The 20,235-nt window shown below is 43.1% G+C and overlaps 1 protein-coding gene across 7 annotated transcripts in view; it reads left to right on the top strand.

Moving 5' to 3' along the window:
- The window catches only part of dock9b (dedicator of cytokinesis 9b), a 50,054-nt gene that overhangs the window by 10,755 nt on the left and 19,064 nt on the right, over positions 1–20,235 (top strand). For 3 of the 7 annotated variants that reach the window (XM_047814228.1, XM_047814226.1, XM_047814229.1), the window contains exons 1-29: positions 3,605–3,711; positions 3,892–3,961; positions 4,761–4,856; positions 5,853–5,987; positions 7,897–8,071; positions 8,742–8,797; positions 8,916–8,990; positions 9,112–9,252; positions 9,462–9,656; positions 10,143–10,265; positions 10,458–10,540; positions 10,700–10,822; positions 10,932–11,011; positions 11,451–11,635; positions 12,683–12,748; positions 12,857–12,949; positions 13,035–13,146; positions 13,466–13,584; positions 14,559–14,648; positions 15,233–15,325; positions 15,412–15,527; positions 15,615–15,684; positions 15,769–15,894; positions 17,124–17,195; positions 17,364–17,510; positions 17,597–17,680; positions 18,056–18,167; positions 18,865–19,043; positions 19,168–19,266. In XM_047814228.1, coding sequence (XP_047670184.1) covers positions 3,608–3,711; positions 3,892–3,961; positions 4,761–4,856; positions 5,853–5,987; positions 7,897–8,071; positions 8,742–8,797; positions 8,916–8,990; positions 9,112–9,252; positions 9,462–9,656; positions 10,143–10,265; positions 10,458–10,540; positions 10,700–10,822; positions 10,932–11,011; positions 11,451–11,635; positions 12,683–12,748; positions 12,857–12,949; positions 13,035–13,146; positions 13,466–13,584; positions 14,559–14,648; positions 15,233–15,325; positions 15,412–15,527; positions 15,615–15,684; positions 15,769–15,894; positions 17,124–17,195; positions 17,364–17,510; positions 17,597–17,680; positions 18,056–18,167; positions 18,865–19,043; positions 19,168–19,266 — 3,219 coding nt within the window. In that variant the 5' untranslated portion in view covers positions 3,605–3,607. Of the gene's footprint in view, positions 1–3,604; positions 3,712–3,891; positions 3,962–4,760; positions 4,857–5,852; positions 5,988–7,470; positions 7,643–7,896; positions 8,072–8,741; positions 8,798–8,915; positions 8,991–9,111; positions 9,253–9,461; positions 9,657–10,142; positions 10,266–10,457; positions 10,541–10,699; positions 10,823–10,931; positions 11,012–11,450; positions 11,636–12,682; positions 12,749–12,856; positions 12,950–13,034; positions 13,147–13,465; positions 13,585–14,558; positions 14,649–15,232; positions 15,326–15,411; positions 15,528–15,614; positions 15,685–15,768; positions 15,895–17,123; positions 17,196–17,363; positions 17,511–17,596; positions 17,681–18,055; positions 18,168–18,864; positions 19,044–19,167; positions 19,267–20,235 lie in introns of those variants that run through there. The other 4 variants (XM_047814232.1, XM_047814227.1, XM_027168768.2 and 1 more) reach the window with 3 other exon arrangements.

Genomic DNA, 20,235 nt, shown 5'->3' with positions numbered 1-20,235 from the left:
AAGGTAAGGGGCGCGAAGAAACGAAGCGAAGGCGAGAAAGAAGATACTGTGGTGGCGACTTGAACGTCCTCTAGAAGGAGATGTCAGATACTATGTCCGACTAACAGTTATAGCAAATCATTAAAACCGGGTTATAAACCTATAAGACTATAATCAATCGATAAAAAAACAGGTTCTGACAGATCGTAGCCAAAGAACAAGCTGGTTTTACTTTTAAAAGAGTATTTTGTTGGGGCACTTGTGGGTCTTTGTATGTGTGTGTGTGTTTGTGTGATGTTGTGTGTATGAAGGTGATAGTGTTGTGGGTGAAATGAGAAAACGTAGTGAAGGAGGACATTGTTGCGAGGGTCCATCTGCTGCCTTAATACCATAAGTTAATAGTCATGTTTTTGGGTTTTTTTTTATATGTCCATGACACACAAAAAGACGCTTATGATTTTACCCATGGTTGTGTGGTATCATCTAACAAGCGCTACGAACTTCGTACCATCATCCAGCCTGACCGACCAATCACCAGCCGAAGCGTCGAAATTTTTCCCAAACGATTAGCAGGATTTCTAATCCATAACAAATTCATGTGGAATGAGTTTACTCTAGAAACGTCACGTAGATTTAGGAACGAGCTTGTGTTTTCAAGAAAACCACCTGTTTTACATCAGTAATAAACAGGTAGACGTAGAGAGATTGGACAACAGTACTGTGGTGTGTTTGGTGTTGTGATGTGTGGTGTGTGGTCCCACGAGACATGTCATCTTCGCCTGAAAAATGTAACAGTTAATTGACTTTGAAGTTAAGTGTCTCATCAGTCCGGGTTGTGATGCTATGAGTCACTATAAAAAAAAAAGAAGGGAAAATGCTTTCTGGTATCGGTTCACGGGGTCCTCTTGCTTCCTATGCTGCATAGTTCTATTGGGCTTGGCTGTAGCCAATCATGGACTTGTGAGCTCATGGTGCCTTGTACAGTTAAACACAACACTCTTCAGAATTCTCTTTTTCCTCAGCTCCATCACTTAGTCGCAACCCCACAGCACACACACACCCCCACACACCCACACACACACCACACACACACATTTAATTCACTCCCCCCATAACCACAACACAGACCGCAACCACACCCACATACACCCACCCACCCACACCCACACTAGCTCACAAGACCCTCCCTCCCGGAGTGCCCACCCCCACTCCCCCCACCCACCCCATCACTCGTCCACCCCCACAGCGGACACCCACCCCGGGCCCCCACTAGCCGACACCAGGCCAGGCCCTCCCCCAAACGAGCACCACCCACACTCACGGGCCTACCCGACCCTCCCCACTCCACACCCGCCGCACACCCCCCCGGCCCGCTCACAGTCCCACACCGACCCCTTCCCCCCACTCCCGTCCTTCCCCCCCCTCCCCCCCCCCTGTGTCCCGGCCCCCGAGCGGGGGCAGGACTGTTGTTTAAAGTAAACAAAAGTGACCAAAGAAAGTCTTTGTAGGTTTTTTTTTTTTGCTTTCAGTTTGTCTTCAAGTTACAGTGATGTAAGGATAATTGAAGGCGGGGGTGGGGGCGCCTGTCTGGGGTTAGGGGCGGGTTTGTAACCTTAAAGGTCAAATAATGATCTCCCTGGGTCAGTTATTTTTGTTTGTATCATTGTGTGTTTGTGTGTGTGTGCGTGTTCGTGTGTGTGTGTTGTGTGCGTGTGTGTGTGTTCAGGTGCAGCCGAAGCAAGTCGCGCCACTGGACTATGAAGCATCCTCCTGGTGCAGAGGAGACTCAGATCCTCAGATGATGTGCCCTCCGGGACATGCTGCAGTTCCCCAATCATACTTTCAGGTAGGCCATTTTTTTAATTTATTGGCAAAAGTATTGGCACCCCCCGACCTTCAACAATCTGCAGATGTTTAGGTGAATATCCCTGAGAACCCTGACGAGGTAGATGTAGAAAAGAGCACTGATGATTGATTATTCTGTCTGACACTTGTGTTTGTGTGTGTGTGTGTGTTGTTGTGTGTGTGTGTTTGTTTTGGGTGTGTGTGTGTGTTTACAGATGTGCTGTTGTAAGCGTCTGGCAGGACTCTACTATAAACCCCCACCGTCCCAGAGGGAGCAATAAAAGTTCCAGCAGTCCTGTTTTGTTCCAAGGGGTTATGAGTAATATTATAATATAATCCTTACACACACAGTAGCTAAAAACCCACAAACGAAAAACAATCAATAATCAGGATATATATAATATATATCAGATATATCGATATATATATAGGATATATCATATATAAATATACAATACAGTACATATCTCTTTGCTCTCATATATCTATATATAATATCTATCCATACATTCTCCTATTTCTCTTTACGTACAACTCCCATACCTCCGCTCTCTCCTACAGTGACTATGCTCTCTTCTCTCCACCAACCCTTGAGGGGGGCCTTCTATCTTTATATAGAAACATATTGTAATGATATTTTATATTTATAAATACATACAGACAGATTATAAATATAAATGATATATAAACATCATTATATATTTATATAGTAAATCATAAATTATATAGTTTATATTGGGTATGGGGGAAAATACATACATACCTACATATCTCTTTCTCCTCACCTCTACTCTCTATCTCGCTCGCTTCCTCTCCTCTCCTCTTCCCCTATCCCTGCCGTGGGGAAACTCTCTTTGACGTGTGCTCCTCCCTCCTACCTGCTCCGCCTCCTCTCTTTTTCTTCTCTCCCTCTCTCTCTCTCTCCCGTCTTTTCAGAATTTTCCTCCCCCCTAGAGAGAGAGAAAGAGAGAGAGAGACGTAGAGAGTTAGACAGACAGACAGACAGACAGACAGACAGACAGACAGACAGACAGACATAGAGAGAAAGTAGATATGAAGACATTCTGATCAGACCAGTGTGAGTATCTACCAGCTCACTTGCTCAGCACCAGACACTTCACAGCTTTCACAAAATGTGTTTGTAATAAATCGGCCCTACGAGCACTGAGCAGCTCATTGGGCTCAGGCTGAGTAAATACTGAACCTTAACACCGCTGTTTACCTCGAGGCGAGTCGCCAGCGAGTACCACAGATAAATCCAGCCAGGAATCAAAGCTGCTTAAACAAATAAAGATCACACACAGCTCATTAGCATTAAACCCCAGTTTGAGCTGTGAGCCACACACACACACTCACCAGAGGTCAGTTAGCAGCAGCAGCTAAGCTAGTCGTGCAGCTAAATGTTCCCAGCTACCAGTTAGTGTAGCCATTATGTTAGTCTCAGTTTTAATATCATGTAATAAATAGCAAACACTAATAAAGCTAGCTCACTATTGTATCATGTGACACTTAATGGTATTATCAAGCTAGCTAACACCAGGCTAACTCATGTAACATGTAACCCAGTACTTGGTGGTGGCAGTAAGCTAGTTAGCATAAAGCTAACTAATGTATTCAGTTAGCTACCTGTAGTCATTTCTGCATAATAACATGATAATGTGTTACTAATCATATAAGTGCTGTGTGTGTGTGTGTGTGTGTGTGTGTGTGTGTGTGTGTGTGTGTGTGTGTGTGAGAGAGAGAGAGAGAGAGAGAGAGAGAGAGAGAGAGAAAACATCTATTAATGTCTTTACTTTCCCAACAGTGCATCAAGACGTACAACTCAGACTGGCTTGTGATTAGTTACAAATATGAGGATTATTCTGGAGACTTTCGCCAACTTCCCAAGTGAGAGATCGATCGATCTATCTATCTATCTATCTATCTATCTATCTATCTATCTATCTATCTATCTATCTATCTATCTATCTATCTATCTATCTATTTATCTATCTATCTATCACATACTCTGTATACACACATGTCATCCACAGGCTCTTCTAAAATATCTTTCCTTTTGACCCACAGTAAAGTTCCTCGGCAGGAGAAACTTCCTACTCATGTGTTTGAGGTTGATGAGGATGCAGACAAGGATGAGGTACTAAAAAACATGCTGAGATAGAAAACTACTACAATGCTGAGTGTGCGTGTGTATGTCTGTGAGTGTTTTTGTGTGTGCGTGTGATTGTATATGTGTGTGTGTTGTGTGCACAAGTGTGTGTGTGTTTGCAAGTGTGTGTGTGGGCAAGTGTGTGTATGTGTGTGTATGTTCGTTCGAGTGTGTGTACGTGTGTCTGTTAGTGTGTGTACATGTGTGTATGTGTGTGCGCATGTGTGTACGTGTGTGTGTGTAGGTGTGTGTGTGTTAGTGTGTGTACATGTGTGTGTGTGTGCATATGTGTATGTATGTGTGTGTGTGTGTGTGTGTGTGTGTGTGTGTGTGTGTGTGTGTGTGTGTGTGTGTGTGTGACTGAGACCTCAGAGACCAGCACTTCCTGTTTAATATTCATTTCAGCAGAAAAAAAAAAATCCAAACTGGAGATATAAATACAGTCTTTTTAAAAATAATTAATTCATGATGTATTTATTCTGTTTATTATTTTTAAGCTCCATTACCTGAGTAAGGACTGTTTAAAGTGTAAACATGTGCTGCTTTGTTTATGGATGTCCTACAATATAAAATGTAAGCGGAAACATGCAACAAACCTGCAGTGGTATTAGAGGACTTCAGGTCGTTCTGTGGTATGCACCAGGATGAGGTTGTGATCAGATGGGTTTAATCAGAGAAGTGGGTTGTAGCAGGTTTGATCGAAAGTGAGCTTAATCTGGTGCTTAATAACGTCAGAGATGAAGTGCGAGTCATTTCTAAACAACTGTTTGACTTTTTGTCCTTTTAGGACACCTCGTCTCTGAGCTCTCAGAGAGGCGGCGTGTCCAAACATGGCTGGCTTTACAAAGGCAATATGAACAGTGCTATTAGTGTTACAATGAGAGTGAGTAAACACACACACACACACACACACACACACACACACACACACACACACACACACACACACACTTACTGTAATGACATCAGCATAACCAAAATCATGGATTAAACATATCGCAATAATTCACTGTTTATCACATTTAAAGTTTTAATTTATCTACTATATTAGCAGCCTGTAGGGCACTTCACATATTATACAGAATTATATAGAGTATTATATATATATATATATATATATAGTATTATACAGTATTATGGTATTAGCAGCCTATAGGGCACTTTATCACATATATTATACTGTATTATTAGCCTTCAGGGCACTTTATCACATATTATACACTGTATTAGCAGCTTACGGGGCACTTTATCATATATTATATATCGTATTAGCAGCCTGCGGGGCAATTTACTGTATCACATATTACGTAGTGTATTAGCAGCCTGCGGGGCACTTTATCACGTATTATATACTGTATTAGCAGCCTGTGGGGCACTTTATCACGTATTATATACGGTATTAGCAGCCTGCGGGGTAATTTATCATCAATCAATCAATCAAATTTTATTTATAGAGCACCTTACAACTGCCAAAAGGAGCACAAGGTGCTTTCCAGTAAAACAACAATAAAAACAAAATAAATAGAATCATATAGTATACAGTATACTGTATTTGCACCCTAAAGGACAATTTATCACATCTTATCTACCATATTGACACCCTACAGGGCACTTTTTCATGTTTTTTCTAGCATATCGTTACCCAAGATGGCACTTTATAATGTTTCTATGTAGCCTATTGGCACTTTCACAGTGTTTTCTTGACTACAGTCCCTCAGTGCCTAACACTGACCCATGTCATGAACCCATGAAGACTTCCTGCTCTTAGTTCACTTTCCCACGCTTTATTTTTAGCCATGCAGTTTTGTATCATTTGTACGTACAGTATGTAACACACTTGAATCTCTCCTTGTTTATCCCTCATCCGTCTTTTCTCCAGTCTTTTAAGAGGAGATATTTCCAGCTGGCGCAGCAGGGGGACGGATCCTACAATCTGAACTTCTATAAGGATGAGAAAATCTCCAAAGAGCCCAAAGGGACCATTTTTCTCGACTCCTGCATGGGGGTGGTGCAGGTATGAAGATCGCTATACACACCCTGATAAGCACAAATGATACCGACTGAGCTGCGTTATTGGACGATTTAGTGCGACCGTGTTTGTAATCATTTGTTTGTTTTTATAATAACAGTGTTTTAGTCATTATTTTTACAAACATATTACAGGGCTGTCAAGCGTCACACAGTGAGTGTGACATTCACACGTCGGTCTTTTCTCACGCTCTCACGCCACACATCGTATTTCTCACGCAGAAAAACTTTCGGACTATTTATCACATATGTAATATATTAGCATTTTGGGTGGGAGTAGAAAAATCGGACCGATATCCGATTCACCGAGACGCGTTTATGTGACCTGATGTAAATGGAACAGTTTTAACAAATCAGACAGCTATTGGATCAGAGACAACACGTGAAGTGACCAGGTGTAATAAAGGCCCTCAGTGTAACAGTGTATAGATCTATATATATACATTGTAATTGTAATGTAAAGTGTAATATACTGGAAATGAGAAGCCGCAGCACCCAAAATGTATCAGTCCGCATCGCTGTCTCTATGGAACCGTGCAGGAATCAAGCACGTCTCAGTTCTTAGTCGAGCCTGACACTTATCAGCCAATCAAAAAAAAGAAGCTACACAACAGCCAATCAGAAAATAGCACTATTGTATCTGGGTAAGATTTAACGCAACAACCAATGAAAAAAAAACATTCATTAGTGAGGGTATTTTCGATGGTCGGTTTGAACAAAACCTCAACAGGAAACAGCTTGTCTCTGGACGGGACATTGTCCTCAATCATGTCCCTAAACATGTCTGGGCTTGTGCTGAACTGTTTTATATGGGAGCAACATTACTAATGATAAAGGGGAACAAAAAGGCAACAAACACTTACAATAAACACCACCAGTCATAATCTCTCTCTCTCTCTCTCTCTCTCTCTCTCTCTCTCTCTCTCTCACACACACACACACACACACACACACACACACACACACACACACACACACACACACACACACACACACACTGTCACGGAGTCACCAGGTCCTTCTCTCACTCACCAGCACTCACATTCCCCTGAGTACTAATTAGCACCACCTGCTCCGCATTCTTCAATCAACACACACCCTATATAAGCCACTCTCAGTCACTCAGTGTTTGTCTAGTCTCGTATATTCTAACGTCATTCAAGCTGCAGACTCCCGTTTGCTTCACAGCTATCGGCTCTCCTTCCTTCCTTCCTTCCTTCTCCCTCGCCTTCTGTGTTACAGGATTATTCTCCCCGCATCTACCAACTCCTGTCTAGGATCCCGTCTCTCCTTCCCCTGTGTCCTCCCCAGCGTGTGTGTTTGTGCGCGTGCTGCAACTTCGTAGTGCTTTGTACAGTTTGCTTTCGATACATCTGCTCACGGACGTCAATAAACATCACTTTGGTTTGGTTAACCTAGCCTGTGGCGTGTGTATCGTTACACACACACACACACACACACACACACAAATTAATAAATGGAAATTAAACAAATACTTCAGGTCAGAGATCGTTACCAAGCAACAACTCCCCGAATATTGTTTATTTTATTTTAGATTTTTTTGGTTTGGAGATGTCACGCTTGCCTGTCTTCAAAACTTGAGATCCCTGCACATTAGCATTAATATATTAGCATGACATGGTATGGAAAACAGAGCGCAGTTGAATTTGTAGCTGTGGACGTTTTTGTCAAATTTTATTTGCATTTGACTTTGAAACAAAATCTTTAAATAATAATAATAATAATAATAATAATAATAATATACACCAATTCTGACCAATCAGATTCCAGAATTGAACAGTGATGTGATTGTTATATTAATGTGTTTAATGTTTAATGAAGTTCTCATTTCTGGTATTGTGTGTGTGTGTGTGTGTGTGTGTGTGTGTGTGCAGAATAGTAAAGTGCGGCGTTTTGCCTTCGAGCTGAAGATGCAGGATAAAAGCACGTACCTGCTGGCTGCTGACAGCGAGGCCGAGATGGACGACTGGATCAACGTCCTTAACAAAATCCTACACAGCTGCTTCGAGTTGGCCATGCAGGAGCCACGGAACGGAGAGCTGCATTATGGTGTGTGTGTGTGTGTGTGTGTGTGTGTGTGTGTGTGTGTGTGTGTGTGTGTGTTCAGCATTTCCTATACATTAGAGGGAGTTTAGAACAAACTTTTTGCACGAGAAGGATATTTAGGGCTAAGGAATAGAGCGAAAAAAATGAGCATCATAAAATAAATAAATAAATAAATAAATATAATGCTCAGTATTTAAAAATAAATTTAAGCTCTGTTTCAAATATAGAGTTTCCTCCTGGTTTTCATGTGTTCATGTTGACGGTTAAACATCTTTCTTATGTCTCACTCCACAGCAGTGATAATATGAAGCTCAGGACTTTAAGACGATCAGGACTTTAAGAATTTGTACATCAAGAGTTTCATCGATATTTCTGTAGTGTTTTTATCTCCAAGTCAGATAGAAAACTTTATTTTGTCACATCTACAATACAGCACAGTGAAATTCTTCCTTCACATGTTGGACCCTGGGGTCAGAGCACAGGGTCAGATGTGATACAGAACCTCTGGAGCACACAGGGTTAAGGGTCTCGCTCAGGGGCCCAATCGACCTCGGATTATTATTATTATTATTATTATTATTATTATTATTATTATTATTATTATTATTATTATTATTATTATTATTATTATTATTATTATTATCGTATTCATCTTTTTTCTCCTGTGTTGTAGACGAGGAGTTGGGAAAGTCTGACGTCTCATCAGAAAACGTTCAGGAAGGATTTCAGGTAACGTGTTCTGTGTTTATTTGATTTAAAAACAAACTTCATGATCAATTAAGATTACAGTATGATCATTAGGATTTTTTCTTCTCAATACAAATCTTTATTTATTTATTTTTAACAGGCTGCCCGAGATGTGGAGTCTAAGATGCATAATGAAACGCGACTCAAGCTTTTCACCTTGGATCCGGACACACAGGTGAACTCAGGAGCACCGACATTGGAGACTCCATGCTGTTATGCTGCTTATAATAACGTGTGTGTGTGTGTGTGTGTGTGTGTGTGTGTGTGTGTGTGTGTGTGTGTGCGCGCGTTCACAGAGGCTGGATCTGTCTGGCATCGAGCCGGACGTGAAGCAGTTTGAGGAGAAGTTTGGGAAGAGGATTCTGGTCAGCTGTAACGATCTGTCCTTTAACTTACAGAGCTGTGTGACGGAGAACGAGGACGGACCTACGACTAACGTATGACAAAGTACACACCATCACTGTGACACACTCATCATCGACAACTTCATTGATACACGTCACACATACACCAAACGTCTCACTACTACATCACAGGAGCATTTAAGTATAGCTGTAATTACAATCCGAACCACTAGAGGGTGCTCAAAAGAAAACAGGATATAAAAAAAAAAAAGAAAAATAAATATACATTTTTCTCATCGCAGGTGGAGCCGTTCTTCATAACCCTTTCGCTGTTTGACGTACAAAACAGCAGAAAGATCTCCGCTGATTTACACGTGGACCTCAATCACCCTCTGGTGCGCACCATGATCTCGCCACACTGCTCTGTGATTAATGCAGAAGATTCACACGTGCAGCTGAACGGGCTGACAGAGGGGGCGCTGCAGTACCCCACCCAGGTGACCACCCCAGTAATCCAGCTGCGTTTACACATACAGAGATTTTATCACCGTTGGACTTTTCCAACAGTCACTGTAATATAAATTTGCCAGTAGACGTTCGTTTCCTGCTTCTGGTTGCCATAGTAACAACATTTATCAGCGAGATCGGTTTCCGTGTTGCGAATTTGTACGTTTGCATCGTATCAGAGGAGACGAAAGAGAAGACATGTGCACCAAAGTCGCTCCATTTTTAGATAAAGTTACTTATTTCTTGGACACGCCCACACCTAGTCGCCAACGGTTACCGTCCGTCATACAGGATGTCGCAGCTCTGGTTGAAAATTAACTCGCGACTTTGACGCTGTGTGTTTATGTGTGTGTGAACGCAGCTTCAGTTTGTTATGTCATGTAGCATATAGTATATATAGAAATTGTATATGTGTGATTACAGCCTGTGTGTGTGTGTGTGTGTGTGTGTGTGTGTGTGTGTGTGTGTGTGGTCAGGGTGTGTTCTCTGTGACATGTCCACACCCAGACATCTTCCTGGTGGCACGGATAGAGAAGGTGCTACAAGGGGGAATTACACACTGTGCTGAGCCATACATGAAGAACTCCGACTCAGCTAAGGTACTGACACACACACACACACACACACACACACACACACACACACACACTTTTTATAGTCTTGATCCAAAGCCCCTGTAGTGACCTTTATTGACTTTATTGAAATAAATGACTTAAAAAATGTTTGATTGGTTCTGAACTTTTTTAAAGAACTAAAGAAAGAGAGATGAGTGTGTTGTGTTGTTCTCTCAGGTGTCTCAGAAGGTGCTGAAGAACGTCAGAGTGGCCTGCAGCAGGCTGGGACAGTACAGGATGCCGTTCGCCTGGACCTCCAGGTCACACACACACACACACACACACACACACACACACCGCTCTGATTGGATCGTTTTGCTAAAGATCGTTTTGTGAGTGAACGTCATTTTTTTTTTAATTTTTAGGTATTTCTGTTTTTGTGTGTGTGTGTGTGTGTGTGTGTGTGTGTGTGTTTTCAGGCCCGTGTTTAAAGATGCTTCGGGGACTCTGGACAAAAACGCTCGTTTCTCCGCCCTCTACAGGCAGGACAGCAGTAAAGTGTCAGACGAGGATCTTTTCAAAATGTTGGCTGATTTCAGGAAGTTAGTGTTCGGCTGTGTTATTGAGCATCGCCGTGAGAGCGTTACTTTGACTTTGTTCCCGTCTCAGCGTGTCCCGTGTGTGTGTGTGTAACGGTGTGTTTGTGTACAGACCCGAGAAGATGTCCAAGCTTCCTGTCATTCTGGGAAACCTGGACGTCAGTGTTGACAGCGTCCCTCCTGATGTCATCAGTAAGGTTTCGTTTCAGTGCTTCCTTTCTCTCGCTTTCATTCGTTGATCTTTCATTTGCATTCAATTCATTCGAATTTTCCGGACTTAAAGGTGCGGTTTGTCACTTTTACATTTTTGACCTGAAAGAAAAAAATCTGAGTTTGTCATTGTTTTCCTAGAGTGGATCTTAGTTGCTTCTTTAATTAAAGCACGTGTGAACACTTTTCTGGCCCTGAAATGAACCCCACCCCTGGCCAGGACATAGAAACTTAGCTGTGATCATGTGGCACAGAAAATGCTGGTTGGTGTTTTTATCACAACTGCAATTCACCTCACAGCCAGCAGAGGGCCATAAAAGTGACAAATTGCTGTTTTAAGCAGTCTTTGTTATTTTTATCTGAGCTCTCTCTCTCTCTCTCTCTCTCTCTCTCTCTCTCTCTCTCTCTCTGAATTGATCAGATTGTGTCACTTCCTCCTACATCCCCGTACGTCCTTATGAAGGAAACGAGCGTGGGCCGCTGTTAGAGGTGGAGGAGTTCGTGCCCTGTATCGCTAAGTGCTCGCAGCCTTTCACCACCTACAACAATCACCTTTACGTCTATCCCAAACACCTGAAATACGACAACCAGAAGTCCTTTGCAAAGGTAGAAAACCATCTTCGGTCTTTAACCGCCGGGTCCAGTATGTTGGATTAGAACTGGATTACAGCTGAGAACTACACTGAGCTTTAATCTGGATTACATCATCTTTTTTAAACTCTCTGTTCATCACATTGGACCAACATTTTAATCCCAGGTTGTTGATTTATCACCTGTTCAACATTTTAATTTTAGGTCAAAGTTTCAATCGTAAGTTTACGATTTAGGACAGTGTGTTAATCCTAATCTAGGCTTTAATCTAGGCTCAAGTGTTTTAATCCTAGTTGCAAAATCTGAGGTCAAGATCTTAATTCCACATCAAGAATTTAATCCTAGGTTAAGGCTTTAATCTGCGATCCAGGTTTTAATTAGGTTTTAATCCCAGACTCTAAACCTCAGAGACCAATAGGTCAAGATTTTAATCCCAGGTCAATCTATTAAATTCAAGTAGAGTTGTAATCCCTGGTCTTTGTTTTAAACATAGATCAAGATTTTAATTCCAAGTGTTTTTTTTTTTCATCCTATTTTAAGACTGTATTCTGAGGACCAGGTTTTAATCTCAGGTCAGGATTTTAATCTCAGGTCAAAATTTTAATCCCAGGTCACAATTTTAATCCCAGGTCAATTTATTAAATTCAAGTTGAGTTTAAATCCCTGGTTATGGTTTTAAACATAGATCAAGATCAAAACCTATTTTAAGACTGTATTCTGAGGACCAGGTTTTAATCCCAGGTCAGGTTTTTAATCTCAGGTCAAAATTTTAAATCCCTGGTTTTGAAGCGCAGAGAGCATTAGGTCAAAGGTTAAAGCGTTTAATTCCAAATCAATGATTTGATCTTAGGAGAAGGTTTAAATTCCAGGTTAAGGCTTTAGGATGAGGTCAAGATCATAACCCTGTGTTTAGGTTTTAATCTCTTACATATAAATTATATGAATTATTGCTTTTTGTGGCTGAGTGAATGCCGAAGTATCAAACCACTACTGTAGTCATAGCGATTCGCCAGAACTGGAGCTTCTGCACCGTGTGAGGAAATCTGACCCGGTGTGTTTCAGGCGAGGAACATCGCAGTGTGTGTGGAGTTCAGGGATTCTGACCAGGACGATGCAAAGCCACTTAAGGTGTAACCTCACACACTTACCCTCATGGATCAAATCCCACCTTCATTTATTATTGCCACATCACACACACACATATATATATATATAAATATAAATGTGTGTGTTTAGTGTATCTACGCTCGTCCAGGAGGTTCTCTCTTCAGCACCCATGCCTATGCAGCAGTGTTGCATCACCAGCAGAACCCAGAGTTCTATGATGAGGTGAGATATTAAAGCTGCAGTATGTAACTTTGAATCGTCGTGCCGAAGGTGACGATATCTTTCCCTTTTGCGCCCCGCGCGTTAGATTAAGATCGAGCTTCCGACGCAGCTCCACGAGAAACATCACTTGCTCTTTACGTTCTACCACATCAGCTGCGACAGCAGCGCAAAGAAGCGAGATTTGGTGGAGACCCCAGGTACATAATCACCACCTCCATCACCACCTGCACCACATCGACCACTTCAACCTCCACCACCATCACCATCAGCATCACTACCACCATGACCACCACCACTACCACCTCCAACACCACCTCAACCTAAACCTTCACCATTACCTCCACAACCACCACCACATTCACCACATTCACCATGACCATCACCACCATGACCTCCACCATCACCATCGCCACCATGTCCACCACCACCACAACCTCATCAACCACCTCCACCACTTTCACCTTCACTATCACCACCTAACAGATCCATTAAACGATGTTCCTCTGTGTTTCTCAGTGGGTTCTGCGTGGTTGCCTCTGCTGAAGGACGGCCGTGTCACAGTGAGCGAGCAGCATATCTCAGTGGCGTCAAACTTACCTCCGGGATACCTGAGCAGCCACGAGGGCACTAACAAGGTAACAACCGGGCTTGTTATGGCGGGTTGTCAGGATCATCAGGATGTTCTTCTCTCAGCACCATGACACAGACACAGGGTTTGTGCCGGTGTGGAGCTTATATAATCGTTTAGGGCGGGCATCACCAAAAGGTGGAGCGCGGTCCGGATCCGGACCGAGTGACGGGTCTGCCTGGACCCGTTAAAATTCTAATATTATCATATTAAGCATCTCCTTATTAAAATCTAATATTATAAGATTAAATAAGCTCTTTGATATTAATAAAAAGAGAAATCTTTCGTTCATGTGCATCTAGTTATCACGACCGGAGCGTCGTCAAAAGCCGAGCCAAAGACAGATCGTTTCTGTTCCATACTCCAGAGCAGAAGGTGGCAGTAATGCACCTAATTACGCTGGCAGGACAATTACATGTCCATGTCTCTCAGTAGGAACGGAGGATGGAAAGGGAGGGAAAAGGGAGCTGCTCAAAGCTCTGCACTTTTCTTTTATTCAGTAAAATTCTGCCCTGTTCTATTTTACCTGAAATGTCCTTTAGCCTAAAGGTTCCTGTGTTATTAATGTAGTTAATGTTTAAAAAAATGGGGCAGCTCAAAAGTCTGTTGTTTCATTTTGTTCTTAAAGATTAAAAGCACTTTTTATTTATTTTATTCCGAAGAAATTCAGTGTCTGTTGTCTGTTACTCGACACGTAGTAAAGACGACGACAGGATCGTTTTCCGTTCGAGTGCCAGACAAGTTCAGACTGTGCAAACACTTGAAATTTAACAGTAAGTCATATAGAAATGTGTGCGTTATTGATCTTATTAACACGAGGGTGCACTATTATTAGTGACGATATAAGATTCGGACGTTTTATTCAGAAATACTCCTCCTGCTGGGAGGAGATTTTAGTAACTGGACCTCTTTGAATTTTAATTGAATTCCCCTGGTTTAGATTCTTTTACACGTTACTATAATGATGTGCTATTTGTACAGCAGCACTCCGGTGTGGAGGTGAAATGGATGGACGGTGGACGTCCTCTCTTCCGAGTGTCCACGCACCTCGTCTCTACTGTCTACACCCAGGTAAGTATTAAAGACATCATGTTTCTTCTTCTTCTTCCTCTTCTTCTTCTTTATCGTGTCAGATCATCACCAGGCAGGTCAGGGAGCTAAACTGGGGTTTCCTCCTGCGTTTATGGGTAAAACTAAAAAAGATGTTTTCATTAAATTATTTAAAATGGGGGGGGGGGCACACATGGTGGGTTAGTGGTTAGCACGTTCGCCTCACACCTCCAGGGTCGGGGGTTCGATTCCCGCCTCCGCCTTGTGTGTGTGGAGTTTACATGTTCTCCCCGTGCCTCGGGGGTTTCCTCCGGGTACTCCGGTTTCCTCCCCCGGTCCAAAGACATGCATGGTAGGTTGATTGGCATCTCTGGAAAATTGTCCGTAGTGTGTGAGTGTGTGAGTGAATGAGAGTGTGTGTGTGTCCTGTGATGGGTTGGCACTCCGTCCAGGGTGTATCCTGCCTCGATGCCCGATGACGCCTGAGATAGGCACAGGCTCCCCGTGACCCGAGAAGTTCGGATAAGCGGTAGAAAGCGAACGAATGAAATTATGTAAAATGCCGGAGCTCCGCCCACATTAACCTTGTGTCTTTCTTCCAATAGGATCAGCACCTTCATAACTTTTTCCATCACTGCCAGAAGATGGAGTCCGGATCAGTCCAGGCCACAGAAGGAGATTTGGTCAAGTACCTTAAGGTGAGAGATGTTTTTCTTCTGTCAAACAGATGCTAGGATTTAAATAAAAAAGATTTCCTATGAACATTTCTCCAACACTTTGTCAGAGTCTCCACGCCATGGAAGGTCACGTGATGATTAAGTTCCTGCCAACCATCCTGAACCAGTTAGTGCGCGTCCTGACAACCACGAGTCATGAGGACGTAGCGGTGAACACCACAAGGTGGCAGTGATGAAGAGAACACATACATCATGTCTTAGAAACGGATGTGTGTGCACTTTAACTGTTGGTTGTGTTCCTGTGATGCAGGGTGATAGTGCACGTCGTAGCTCAGTGTCACGAGGAAGGGCTGGAACACTACCTCAGATCTTATGTCAAGGTAGAAGTGTGTTACGGAGCACCTGGTCCAGTCTTTTTACAACACCGTGTTCTTTCTGTGATAGTTTATTGTTGTCTTGTACAGTATGTGTTTAAAACAGAAACCTGCTCGCTGTTAAATGGGAAGACGGTACACGAGGAACTGGCCCGAGCCATGACCACCATCTTAAAGCCTTCCACTGATTTCCTCACCAGCAACAAACTCCTCAAGGTGCTCGACCGTGTGCACGTACACGAGCATCAGCGCTAATGCCATGTTTTAATGCTGTCTTTCTTCAACCTTACTCTCAGTAGTTAGATCTTTTTTTATAGTTTTATAACCTACAAATAACTTGTAGCCTAGCTTTAATTATAACCCCTCCCCATCCCTACCATAACCCCACCCATTTATTATTATAACCCCTCCCCAACAACACCATAACCCCACCCATTTATTATTATAACCCCTCCCCAACAACACCATAACCCCACCCACCTTTAATTATAGTCCCTTCACAACCCTACACATAACTCTGCTCAACTCTTATTATAACCCCTCCCCATCCTGATCATAACCCTACCCATCTCTTATTATAACCCCTCCCCATCCCTACCATAACCCCACCCATTTATTATTATAACCCCTCCCCAACAACACCATAACCCCACCCACCTTTAATTATAGTCCCTTCACAACCCTACACATAACTCTGCTCAACTCTTATTATAACCCCTCCCCATCCTGATCATAACCCTACCCATCTCTTATTATAACCCCTCCCCATCCCTACCATAACCCCATCCATCTCTTATTATAACCTCTCCCCATCCCTGCCATAACCCCACCCATCTCTTATTATAACCCCTCTCCAACAATACCATAACCCCTCCCATCTCTTATTACAACCCATCCCTACCATAACCCCGCCCATCTCTAATTATAACCCCTCCCCATCCTGATCATAACCCCATCCATCTCTTATTATAACCCCTCCCCATCCTGATCATAACCCCACCCATCTCTTATTATAACCCCTCCCCATCCCTACCATAACCCCGCCCATCTTGTATTATAACCCCTCCCCATCGCTACCATAACCCCACCCATCTCGTATTATAACCCCTCCCCTACAGTACCATAACCCCACCCATCTCTTATTATAACCCCTCCCCATCCCTACCATAACCCCACCCATCTCTTATTATAACCCCTCCCCATCCCTACCATAACCCCATCCATCTCTTATTATAACCCCTCCCTAACAACACCATGACCCCACCCACCTTTAATTATAGCCTCTCCACAACCCTACACATAGCCCCTCCCCCTGCCCTACCATAACTCCATATTCAATTACGACCGGCTTCATTTTTCCATTTTTGTGAAGTTAGTGAGTAAGATGTGTGTGTGTGTGTGTGTGTGTGTGTGTGTGTGTGTGTGTGTGTTTGTGTGTGTTTCAGTACTCCTGGTACTTCTTTGAGTCCTTAGTGAAGTCCATGACCCAGCATTTAATAGAAACCGGAAAAGTCAAAGTGAGTGGAATTGTGACACATGCAGGAATCTCGTGACTAAACTATTTTTATAATTAAGGACTTTTATGATTATGATTTATTTTGCCTTTCATCAGTGCATTAGAAATTCCCAGTTGTGATTCATTTCCGTCTCTGTGGTACTGTTCTGATGGACCTTGTGTTTTTCAGCTGTCGAGGAACCAGCGCTTCACCGCTTCCTTCCACCACGCTGTCGAGACTCTGGTCAACATGCTCATGCCTCACATCACTCAAAAGTACAAAGACAACCTGGACGCCGCCCGGAACGCCAACCACAGCCTGGCCGTCTTCATCAAGGTGCCGAAAACGCAGATGAGGTGTTTGAGCTCCATACCGAGTGTCAGAAACCCGTTTCTCTGATGCACTTGACCTTTTTTTTTTAGCGCTGTTTCACGTTCATGGATCGCGGATTCGTCTTCAAGCAGATCAACAACTACGTCAACTGCTTTGTGCCTGGAGATCCCAAGGTACTGATACAGCATCATGATACGGGAATAAAACGGGAAAATAATCAACAACGGGACGGTGAGATGAAACCGCCTTTCGGTTACCATGGCAACGTATCGATTTCTATATAACCGTAGTCACACACAAGTGCAAATTTTTTATTTCTTAGAAAATGACATCATCATCTTTTTTTTTTAAATCCGTTTAGCGTTGTATTTATTATTTATTTAGTTCCTGGTACTGGAGACTCCTTCCATTAATGTTATGAAGGATTACACGCATATGTCCCCTGGTATACAGAACAGACCGGATGTTTACCTGAATAACGAACAATCTGAATCTTTGTGTTCCTTTTTGTCGGTTTGGAGTTTATTTGTCCTGTGTGTCTCCTGCAGACGCTGTACGAGTTTAAGTTTGCGTTTCTAAGGGTGGTGTGTAACCACGAGCACTTCGTCCCTCTCAACCTGCCCATGCCGTTGGGAAAGGGAAGGCTCATGCGCTTTCAAGGTAAACAGGCTTCAGGGTTTGAACTCTAATGTCACAGGATCACTCTGTATTAAGCCCTTGGTTTGCTGACAGTAATCAGATTTCCAAGGTTAGATTAGATTAGCCTCAGAGTCAGTTCCTTTCTGTCTGCCTTGTGCTGTAAAGACACTTAGGGTAAAAATATAATGTCTGGATAACGTCCACTCTAGAGTTATTTCCTCGCGATATGGAAAAATGTTGTCCTAAATTTAGAAAAACTTGTTAATTTGAGGTGGGCACGGTGGCTTAGTGGGTGGGTTAGCACGTTCTCCTCACACCTCCAGGGTCGGGGTTCGATTCCCACCTCCGCCTTGTGTGTGTGGAGTTTGCATGTTCTCCCCGTGCCTCGGGGGTTTCCTCCGGGTACTCCGGTTTCCTCCCCCGGTCCAAAGACATGCATGGTAGGTTGATTGGCATCTCTGGAAAATTGTCCGTAGTGTGTGTGTGTGTGTGAGTGAATGAGAGTGTGTGTGTGTGTGTGTGTGAATGAGAGTGTGTGTGTCCTGTGATGGGTTGGCACTCCGTCCAGGGTGTATCCTGCCTCGATGCCCGATGACGCCTGAGATAGGCACAGGCTCCCTGTGACCCGAGAAGTTCGGATAAGCGGTAGAAGATGAATGGATGAATGTATGAATGTTAAATTGACTTAATTACAGCTCTCTCACACGTCTCCTCGCAGATCTGCAGCTCGACTACTCACTGACTGATGACTTCTGTAGGAATCACTTCCTGGTCGGGCTTCTGCTGCGGGAGGTGAGCAGAGCCATGCAGGAAGTTCGAGAGATCCACCAGATCGCTATAAACGTTCTGAAGAACCTGATGATCAAACACACGTTTGACGATCGCTACGCCTCCAAGGTTGGATAACGGTACAGCACTGACCTTTCTGAGCTGAGGATGAGAGTGATATATTACAAATATACACACCCGTGTGTGTGTGTGTGTGTGTGTGTGTGTGTGTGTGTGTGTGTGTGTGTTTCAGAGTCAGCAGGCTAGGCTAGCCACCCTCTACCTGCCCCTGTTTGGACTTCTCCAGGAGAATGTTCACAGACTGAATGTCAGAGAGATGTGCATCAGTCAGGTGTGTTATCATGGTTTGATCTAACATTATGGAACGTCCATGAAACAAGTTACTTCCTGGTTCTTTTGGCAGGAGCAAGCAGTTATGAAGCAAATATGAAGTTTGCAGGACAATGAAAGACCATGTTCATGACAGGAGAACATGCAGATGAAGCCCATGGCTGCATGATTTACTGTTTTCATTCATCCTTCAGTAACTGTATTTTCAGGAGTGAGGGGGATTAAACAGATTATCTTCAAGAGTGAGCAGGACTAATCAGATTATCCAGATTATCTTCAGGAGTGAGCAGGACTAATCAGATTATCTTCAGGAGTGAGCAGGACTAATCAGATTATCTTCAAGAGTGAGCAGGACTAATCAGATTATCTTCAAGAGTGAGCAGGATTAATCAGATTATCTTCAAGAGTAAGCAGGACTAATCAGATTATCCAGATTATCTTCAGGAGTGAGCAGGATTAATCAGATTATCCAGATTATCTTCAGGAGTGAGCAGGACTAATCAGATTATCCTCAGGGGTGAGCAGGACTAATCAGAGTATCTTCAGGAGTGAGCAGGACTAATCAGATTATCCAGATTATCTTCAGGAGTGAGCAGGACTAATCAGAGTATCTTCAGGAGTGAGCAGGACTAATCAGATTATCTTCGGGAGTGAGCAGGACTAATCAGATTATCCAGATTATCTTCAGGAGTGAGCAGGACTAATCAGATTATCCTCAGGGGTGAGCAGGACTAATCAGATTATCTTCAGGAGTGAGCAGGACTAATCAGAGTATCTTCAGGAGTGAGCAGGACTAATCAGATTATCCAGATTATCTTCAGGAGTGAGCAGGACTAATCAGATTATCCTCAGGGGTGAGCAGGACTAATCAGAGTATCTTCAGGAGTGAGCAGGACTAATCAGATTATCCAGATTATCTTCAGGAGTGAGCAGGACTAATCAGAGTATCTTCAGGAGTGAGCAGGACTAA

This window comes from Tachysurus fulvidraco, chromosome 5 (assembly GCF_022655615.1).
Source record: "Tachysurus fulvidraco isolate hzauxx_2018 chromosome 5, HZAU_PFXX_2.0, whole genome shotgun sequence".
Taxonomy (NCBI): domain Eukaryota; kingdom Metazoa; phylum Chordata; class Actinopteri; order Siluriformes; family Bagridae; genus Tachysurus; species Tachysurus fulvidraco.
The sequence above is the reverse complement of the archived record's forward strand: the minus strand, read 5'-3'. Positions and strand labels throughout refer to the sequence as shown.